Source organism: Dromiciops gliroides, chromosome 4 (genome assembly GCF_019393635.1).
Source record: "Dromiciops gliroides isolate mDroGli1 chromosome 4, mDroGli1.pri, whole genome shotgun sequence".
NCBI classification, from domain to species: domain Eukaryota; kingdom Metazoa; phylum Chordata; class Mammalia; order Microbiotheria; family Microbiotheriidae; genus Dromiciops; species Dromiciops gliroides.
In genome coordinates, this window is record NC_057864.1 from 453789839 (window position 1) to 453800226 (window position 10388).

The following is a 10388-nucleotide window of genomic DNA, read 5'->3' on the forward strand; positions in this document are numbered from 1 at the left end:
TTATTATCAGATTTTGAGCAGCATTCTGAGCCTGTTTCTGATTCATAGCTGTATTTCTCTGTGCATGTGGATTGATTTTTTCTGCATCCTCCTTGCTTTTCAAAAGTCACTGAGTGACCTTTTTTTCTTGTGTTATTTTCTTCTTTTTTATATATATCTTCTTGACTGCTTTTTGATGTATATTTTCTTTCTCCTTCTGTGTCTGAATTCTCAGTGTTTGTTTTGTAATCTTCCCCTTTTATTCTTGCGGTGCTTTTCTTTGACTTCTCTTCCCTTTTTTTTTGTTTTCTTGAGCTTGATGCATGTTCATCTTCATTATTCTTTTCTGTGTTGCTTACATTTGAGCCATGATTTCTTTTCTTTGATGTTGTGTGCTTTGATCTTGGGAGAGAACTTTTGTCTTTCTCTTCCAAGTTAGACTTATGCCTGACTTTCTTTGTTCCCTGTGATTTCCTGGTTCTTGATGTTCTGTCTTCCTTTTCAGTGTTTCTTCTTGAGGTATTGGATTCTGATCTTCCCTCTTTCTGTTCTTCTTCTTCTTCTTCTCCCTCTTCTTCTCTTTCTTTTCTATCCTTCTGATCATTACAACAGTAGTTCTTTTTGAAAGATTTGTTGAATGCCATTGTAAGCTTGAATATCATAAGTAAGAACTCAGTAAAATCTATTCTTCTGTTATTATCTCGATCTAGATTAAGCATGATGACATCCACAGTATCAGGATCATCTGGATTCTGTATAATAACAAAGTGAAAAAGAAAACCAATGAATATGAAACCGTCATCCACTAATAGAAGGAGTGTTTTCCAATATTCTTTCACATAGTTGCACTATAACCTGTTCAGGGTACACTGTTGTTATCCTGTTAATTGTCACTAGGCAAAAAATCATTTTTAGGGAATGAATACTGAAAGGTAGCAGGGAATACTGTTGGGTAAGAGGTTGAATGAATATAAGACAGCTCATGATTCTGGAACTATGATGAATACTTTAGAAAGAATAGGCTAAATTTGTATCAAGTCTTTGGGAATCCACAATCAGTAAATATGATCATCTTTTTTCTTTTTCTTTATCTTTGTTTCTTTAAAGACCCTTGAATGTTTTCTTTCTTTCCTTCCTTCCTTCCTTCCTTCTTTCTTTCTTTCTTTCTTTCTTTTTTTCTTTCTTTCTTTCTTTCTTTCTTTCTTTCTTTCTTTCTTTCTTTCTTTCTTTCTTTCTTTCTTTCTTTCTTTCTTTCTTTCTTTCTTTCTTCCTTCCTTCCTTCCTTCCTTCCTTCCTTCCTTCCTTCCTCTCTCTCTTGGTTAAATCTGGGTTGTCTGGGTTAAGTGACTTGCCTAGGGCTACACAGCTAGTAGCTATCTGACACTGGATTTGAACTAAGGTTCTCCTGAATTCAAGGCCTGTACTTTATTTGTGACACATCCTCACTGCCCAGAATATGTTTTCAGTGAATAGGTAGTTCCCAAAGGAGTAACTCTCATTTCTACCATCGCAGATTATAAGCTTTTTAGCAATATTTGGCCTTAGAGAGTTGCCTTTAGTTTTTAGAGTTTAAATGACTTGTCCAGGGTCACACAGTCTGTTTGTGTTAGTGGTAGGAGTTGAATATAGCACTTTTTTGGTTCAAGGCCAGATCATTATCTACTCCCTCAATGATATTATTAGATTGTAGAAGATCTTTTATAGTATTCAGAGATGAAATATTGATTATGTGTATCTTTTGCTTCCTCCTTATTCAAAACACATGATATCTAGGATTTTTATGTAATCCTTTAAGGTTGTGAAGCACTTTATAAAGTCTTATATTGATCTTCACAATTGCCATGTGATGGCTGTGCTACTTCCCCTTCCCCTCCCATTTTACAGATAAAAAGACTGAGGCTGAAATATTTTAAATGTCTTGCTCAGTGTTATACCACTAATTAGTGTCTAAAGCTCTTCCCTTGTCCAGTCCTTCTAGCTGCTATACCACCTAGCTGTCTCTTTTTGAGGCAAGCCTGAATATGACAAATACCAAATAAAAGAAAACACTGCTTATTGTGAAAGCCCATTCAGTCTAATAGAAAGGGGCAGCTAGGTGGTGCAGTGGATAAAGCAATGGCCCTGGAGTCAAGAGGACCTGAGTTCAAATCTGGCCTCAGACACTTAACACTAGTTGTGTGACCCTGGGCAAGTCACTTAACTCCAATTGCCTCATAGGAAAAAAAGAATCTAACAGAAAGATCTCACCTTCAGAATAAACTTCAGTTCATTTTCCAGAAATTCCTTCAGTTCACTTTGGCTCATTGTGTCATACTCATCATCTTGGCCACAGTATTGGTAGAAAACATCCAGGATGGTGGCGATGCTTGTCAGAAGATGGGACATCTTGGTGCACAACTTAATGAACCTAGAGGGGAAAAAATGTGGCCCCTTTCTGTCATTTCTTTTCTTCCTTTAAGAGGCCTCAGTATTAATTATCTGGAATAACATTCTTGAATTTATTTCCCATCTCATCTGTCTAATCTTTGAAACAGTGTCATGGGGAAATATGGGGTAGGGTTGGTTCATCCTTGTCAATGTAATAAAACACTCCTTGGGATCTTAAGCTCCAAGGTCCCACAGGAAGCCAGGAAAGACAGGACTGGAAGCCAAGGCTGCTGTTACTCTGAGGATGGCTTTAAAGGGAGGGGAAAGCAAAGCTTCCAGGAGTTTCTGGCACCTCAGCACATTATAGGCATCATAACAGCCTGAGTTGTGTTGGAAAGGACCTTAGAGATATCTTGTTCCCCACCCTCACTTTACAGATAAAGGGAGTGGGGTTCAGACAGTTCAAATGACACACCCAAGGGAAGGGGCCAGATGAAAGGGAAGGGGAAAGGAATAAGAGTTTATAAAGTCCCTGCTATGTGCCAGGCACTGTGCTAAGCTCTCTGCAACTATCTCATTTGGTCTTTACACCAAACCTCAGAGGTGCTATTATGATTCCCATTTTATAGATGAGGAAGAGTTCGTGGTTAATATACTTGCCTAGGTTCACACACCTGGTATCTGACTTCAAATTTGAACTCAGGTCTTTCTGACTCTATCCTCAGTGCTTTGTGCACTGTGGTGCCATCTAGCAGTCTCAGGTCACACTACTACTAAGGGGAAGAGCTATGCTCTGAACCATGTTCTTTTAGCTCCAATTTGGGGTTCCTATTCTACTCATCCCCATTTCTGGATTTACCCTTTCACACAATCCATGGACCTGCAGTCCTAGCAAGACCAAGTCAGTCCCCACTTACCTAGTTCACCAAAGGAACAAGTAGGATGGAGATGGAAGCAACTTTCAGGGTACCAACTGTCTAGGATGCTGGGCTTTTTATACTGGGTTTAATTGTCCACCTTAGGATGGTGACGCCCTTTCTGTGGGATGGCCTGATTTATTCTCAACCAAACCCAGTGCCATTTCTTCCTCCACCCCTGTCATCAAGGACATTAACTAAAGTAACTGCTCACCTACTCATCTGTGATTACCCTAGGAACTCCCCAATTTGGGCCAGTATCAGCCCCCACCTATCATTGTGTTAGGACATTTTACATAAGAACCTCTGTGGACATCATAAGTTTGCTGAAGGCAGGGGCTATACAATTATAGGGTTATAATATTTAGAACTGGAAAATGGCCATGGCAATTTCAGAGTCCAACCTAGGTCCTAATTTTCCAAATAAATAAATGACCTGAATTAAAAAAAAAAAAAAAAAACAACAACAACCCAACAGTCATCAGCTCTTACCATGTGCCAAGTACTGTGCTTGTTACACAAATTTGACAGCAAAACAACATCTGCCCTGAGTCAACTTCTATTGAAATAAGAGGGAACAATATGTAAGCAGGCAGTGTGGCCAGGGAAGTGTGTTAGCATCTGGGGAGTCACAGGGATGCCAAGTGGAGCCATAGGAAATTTTACTGACATACAGAAACTTGGGTGCAGGGGGTACAGTTTACAGAGAAGAAGAGAAAGCACGTGATCGATGATGGCTATCAGTAAGAATTTCTGAGTGCTTTATGGATGGGATATAAAGCCTGGTTTGTCCTGGTCTGGGGCAGGCTAGATCTAGCCAATACCCTTGGAACTGTACATAGCCTTTTCTAAAATGAGTTGAAGTCCTCAGAGGTACAATCCTCATTTAAAAGAAGGTAGCCTCTTGTTCATTCCACCCTTAAGAGATTCATTATAATGTATCTGTTTTTTTGGGACAGATGCATACATGCCTTTTCCATCCACTCCCACCTCTTTGATATGGTAGTGATTGTAATGGTATCCCTGAACTTCCCCTTCTGGGATTAGAGTTGATTCACCCCCCCCTTTTTTTTGGGCTGGGCAATGAGGGTTAAGTCACTTGTCCAGGGTCACACAGCTGGTGTTAAGGGCTAAAATTCTAGCTAGTCTGTCTAAAATATCTAATGAGTGGTAGCCAATAAATTATAAGCTTTAGCAAGAGTTAAGTTTTAAGCATTTATTAAGGAGAATAAGAATTTGGTAAAGAGAGAGAAAGGCCTAGATTCCTATCTATTAAAGGGAGAGCACATTTCTAGCTCTGCTCTCCACCAGAGTCCAAAGGAAAGAGCGTGAGAGCGAGCCCCAGTCTCTTCCTCCTCCCACTAGCCCACGTCACTTCCTGACACCAAAGAAAAGACTCCTGGTCTTGCCCTCAAAGACCTTCGCTTCATTGGCGGAACTCTTCTACAGTAAGTCTCCAGCAAGTGGCGTCATTCCAATCGTTACACTGGTAAGTGTCAAGTGTTTGAAGCTGTATTTGAACTCAGGTTCTTCCAAATCTGGGGCTGGTGCTTTATCTACTGTGCCACCTAGCTGCCCCTCTAGAGTTGATTCCTAATCCTGTGATTATGTATTACTCTCCCAAGTTGCTGCTCTTATTGAGAGGCTAAAAAATTACTTTTCCTTCTCTGCTCATCACAGGGTCAGGTGGCCATATATTCCTAGAATCCCTCTTATTCTTCTTTCCCAACTTCCCAAGCATATGGCTTCTCATTATGTAATCCCCTCCATAAAAGATACGGACTTCTTTATAGGGTAACTTGAAATTTAGTCCATTGACTATTACTTGACTTCTTCCTTTCCCCCCCTTTCCTGATTATTTAAATATTCTCATTAAAGTATTAGTCCCCTTTTGACTATGTAAGTTTTTGTTTGTTTGTTTGAAGGACAATGAGGGTTAAGTGACTTGCCCAGGGTCACACAGCTAGTGTCTGAGTCTGGATTTGAACTCAGGTCCTCCTGAATCCAGGGCCAGTACTCTATCCATTGTGCCACCTAGCTGCCCCCAGACTATGTGAGTTTTTTTTTTTAAACTATTCAGTTGGGGCAGCTAGGAGGTGCAGTAGATAGAGCATTGGCCCTGGATTCAGGAGGACCTGAGTTCAAATCCGACCTCAGACACTTGACACTTACTAGCTGTGTGACCCTGGGCAAGTCACTTAACCCTAATTGCCCCCCCCCCAAAAAAAACCCACAACAACTATTCAGTCCAAGTTTCTTAAAAACAACAAAACAACTATCACCTACAAACATGAGACTTTATTTCACTGATTACCTTTTTGGGGAGATAATTGTCCTAATTTATGTTTCTTACATTTCTCTTGAGTGTTTTTAAATCAATGGTTTTACTTAGCTCCATTTAAACTTAAAAAATTCTGAAGTTAACAATCTCCAAATAAGATGAGTATTTCCATATAGATTATAGGAAAGGAGAGCATTGTACATGAAACCGTAAATCTCCCTTTTTAAAAATAGTATATTATTTTATTTTTATAATTAAATATAATGGTAGTTTTCAATATTCATTGTTGAATAGAATTTTATTTTCCAAAATATATGTAAAAACAAATTTTGACATCAATTTTTAAAAACTTTGTGTTCTAACTTCTCTTCCTCCCTCTCTTCCCACCCTCTACCCACAAGAACTCAAACAATTCAAAATAAGTTATACATGAGTAGTCATCAATATTCATTTTTGTAAGATTTTGAGTTCCAAATTTTTCTCCCTTCCTCCCTTCCCTTCCCCATCCTGAAGACAGCAAGCCATCTGATATAAGTTATACAGTATAATCATGTTAAACACATTTCCACATTAGTCATGTTGAGAGAAAGGGAAAAAAATCGCAAGAAAGAAGAAACAAAAAACCCAACAAAAGTGAAAATGGTATGCCTCAATCTTTGATCGGACTCCATAATTCTTTCTCTGGATGTGGATAGCATTATCCACCATGAGTTTTTTGGAATTGTCTTGGATCATTGTATTGCTGAGAAGAGCTAAGTCATTTGCAGCTGATTATCATAAAAGATTGCATACACACACACACACACACACACACACACACATATATGGATTCTGCTTACTTCATTTTTCAAAAGTTCACATCTTTCTTTGGAGGTTTTTCTGAGAGCATCTTGCTCATCATTTCTTCTTGCACAATAGCATTCCATAATAATTATATATTGGTCAGCCATTCCCCAATTGATGGACATTTCCTTAATTTCTAATTCTTTATCACCACTAAAAGAGCTGATTTAAATATTTTTGTACACATAGGTCCTTTTGCTTTTTTTCTTAATCTCTTTGGGATACAGAATAGTAGTGATATTGCTGGGTTAATAGGTATGTGTGGTTTTATAGCCCTTTGGACATAGTTCCAAATTCCTCTACAGAATAGTTGAATCAATTCTCAACTCCACCAACAGTGTATTAGTGCCTCCATTTCCTCATATCCCCTCCAGCATCTGTTATTTTTCTTTTCTGACATATTAGACAATTTGATAAGTATGGGATGGAATCTGAGAATTTTTATAATTTGCATTTCTTTAATAAATAGTGATTTACAGCATTTTCTCATATGAGTATAGATAGGTTCAATTACTTTGTCTGAAAACTGCTTGTTCATATACTTTGACCATTTATCAATTGGAGAATGGTTCTTATTTTGTTAAATTTGATTTAGTTCTCTTTATTTTTGAGAAATGAGGCCTTTATCAGAGATACTTGCTGTAAATTTTTTCATAGTTATGAATACTGTGTATTTTCCTTCATCCTATTCTCCCCCTTGTTTATTCTACTCTCTGTCTCCTTCTATCCTGTCCATCCTTAAAAGTGTTTTTCTTCTGAACACCACCTCCTCTAATTTGCCACTTCTTCTCTCAGTGCCACCCCCGCCCCCCCAGCCCCATATTCTTCTCCTCCTACTTTCCTGTAGGGGAAGATAGATTTCTATTCACAGCTGAGTGTGTATGTTATTTCCTCTTTGAGTCAATTCCAATGAGAGTAAAGTTCAAATGCTTCCACCTATCTCTCTCATCTTCCTTTCCACTGTAAATTCTCTTTGGTGCCTCTTTTATATGAGATAATTTCCCCAATTCTACATCTCTTTTCCCCCTTCTTACCGTGTATTCCTTTTTCACTTCTTAATTTAATTTTTAAAGATATCCCATCATATTCAACTCACACCTCTGCCCTCAGTCTATGTATACTCTTTCTAATTGCTTAATAATTATAAAGTTCTAAAAAGTTAGAAGTATCATCTTCCCATGCAGGAATGAAAATTATTTAACCTTATTGAATCCCTTATGGCTTCTCTTTCCTGTTTACCTTTTTGTGCTTCTCTTGAGTTTTATATTGGAAAGTCAAATTTTCTAGTCAGAACTGGTCTTTCCATCAGGAATCCTTTAAAGTCCTTTGTTTCACTGAATATCCATTTTCCCCCTGAAAGATTATATTCAGTTTTGTTGGGTAGGCAATTCTTGGGTTGTAAGCCTAACTCCTTTGCACTCTGGAATATCATATTCCAAGTCCTTTGATCTTTAAATGGAGAAGCTGCTTAATTATTATTAAATTATTAAGCTAAATTATTATCCTGATTATAGTTCCATGATATTTGAATTGTTTTTTTCTGGCTGCTTGCAATATTATGCCTTCCATTTGAAGCTCTGAAATTTAGCTATGATATACCTGAGAGCTTTAATTTTTGAGATGTCTTTTAGGAGGTGACTGGCAGATTCTTTCAATTTCTATTTCACCCTCTGGTTCTAGAATATCAGGGCAGTTTTCTTTTTTTTTCTTTTGGTAAAATTTTTATTAATTTTAAACTTATATAGAAAATGAGAAAAGAAAAAAAGAACACTGCCATCTACACAGCAGAACATAAGAGAATATTCAATATAAAACAATAAATGTCCATTTCAAGAAAACCTATATAATAAATTCTACACATTGTTTTCCAAGCTACCCAGCTTTTCTTTGCTTCCCTATAGGTTTTTTTTTTTTGTTCTCTGCTGTGCACTATTTATTTTATTTTTCCCCTCCTTCACCCCACTGAAAGAAGGTTACAATTTAACATGGAGAAATATGTATGTGTATACACACACATATATATGCACATACACATATACAGAAATATCTATAAACATACACATATGTACACTAATACACATATATGTAAGAACGTACAATGCATATTTCCACTTGTGATCTCTTTCTCTGAAGGTGGATATCATTTTCCTTCTTGGTTCAAGTCTTTCCATGTTTTTCAAAATCAACCAGCTCATCATTTCCCATACCACAACCATATTCCAACACAATCACATCCTATCTGAGAGAGCATCTATGAAAATTCCTCCCCCTCCCAGTTTTCTGCATTCCTTCTATTCTTGACTACATTGGTTTTATTTATATAAGAAAATTTAAACTTAAAATAATCAGAATTATCCATTTTACACTTCAGCAATGCTCTTGCCTTATAAGATAGTTTAAAAATGATACTGCTGAATCTCTTTCCTTTATATTTTCCTCCCCCAACCAGTTTCTTTTAAATTTCTGACCTTTTGTTCTTCCAAATGATCTCTGCTATTATTTTTTCTAACTCAGTAAAATAATTTGTGAGTAATTTAATTGGGGTGACATTGAATAAATAGATTTAACTAATCTATTTATTCAATGTCATCCCAATTAAATTACTCACAACTTTACCTAACTGGTAAAATTGTCATTTAAAAAATTATGTTGGGGCAGCTAGGTGGCACAGTGGATAGAGCACCAGCCCTGGATTCAGGAGGACCTGAGTTCAAATCTGGCCTCAGACACTTAATACTTACTAGCTGTGTGACTCTGGGCAAGTCACTTAACCCCAATTGCCTCACCAAAAAAAAAAAATTATGTTGGCTTTATCTACCCATGCACAAGAAATATTACTCCAGTTATTTAGATCTGCCCTTATTTGTATAAAAAGTGTTTTATTTTTATGTTCATATAGTTCCTGTGTCTGTTTTGGCAGGTATAGTCAAGTATTTTATACTGTCTAGTTATTTTTAAATGGTCTAAAACAATATTGAATAATATTTCTGACACTTAGTTTTCTTTGATAATTTCTTGAAAGATGATATCTAGGCTCTTTTTTTTTTGATCATGGCTTTTAGGTAGTCTAATAATTTAAAAATATCTCTCCTAGATCTATTTTCCATGTCAATAGTTTTCCAATGAAATATTTCATATTTTCTTCTATTTTTCATTCTTTTATTTTTGTTTTATTGCTTCTTGATGTCTCATGGTGTCTTTAGCTTCCATTTAACCAATTCTAATTTTTAAAGAACTATTTTCTTGAGTGAACTTTTGTATGTTTTCCCCCACTTCATCAATTCTGCCTTTTAAGGCATTCTTTTCATTAGATTTTTGTGCCTCTTTAACCATCTGCCCTATGCTGTTTTTTCATGTGTTTTTTCTTCATTGCCTCCTTTATCAAGTTGTTGACTCTCTTTTCATGATTTTTTGTGGATCATTGCCATTTCTTTTCCCAATTTTTCCTCTTCATATTTTACTTTATTTTAAAAATCCTTTATAAGCTCTTCTAAGAATTATTTTTTGAGCTTAGGCCAAATCACATTCTTTGAGGCTTTGGATATAGCAATTGTGACTTTGTTCTCACCCTCTGAAGTATGTGTTTTGATCTTTCCTGTCACCATAGTAACTTTCTATGGCAGGATCTTTTTTTTTCTTTTTATTTTCTTTTCACTTCACTATACACCAATGTTCATTAGTCTTTCCAGGTTTTTCGGGGATCATTCTGTTTGTCATTTCCTGTAGCACAAGACCATTCCACTACAATCATATAACACATCTTTTTCCATCATTCCTCAATTGATGGACATTCCCTTGATTCTCAATTCTTAGCCTCCACCAAGAGTTGCTATAAATATTTTTTGTAAAGTTTTCCCCCCTTTTCTCTTTTTCATGATTACTATTGTTAACTGTTTCCCTTCTATCCTATTCCTTTCCAAATCATATTTATTCTATTATCCATCTTCTTTCATCCTCTCACTCTTCAAAAGGGATTTGCTTCTGTCTGTCTCCCCCCCCCC

The 10388-nt window shown here is 36.7% G+C and overlaps 1 protein-coding gene across 1 annotated transcript in view; it reads right to left on the reverse strand.

The window, feature by feature from the left end:
- Positions 1-2364, reverse strand: part of LOC122755255 (hornerin-like) — a 33833-nt gene extending 31469 nt beyond the window's left edge. Inside the window, exon 1 of the mRNA XM_044003577.1 lies at positions 2227-2364. Coding sequence (XP_043859512.1) covers positions 2227-2364 — 138 coding nt within the window. The remainder of the gene's footprint in view (positions 1-2226) is intronic.
- Between the last annotated feature and the right edge of the window lie 8024 nt (positions 2365-10388).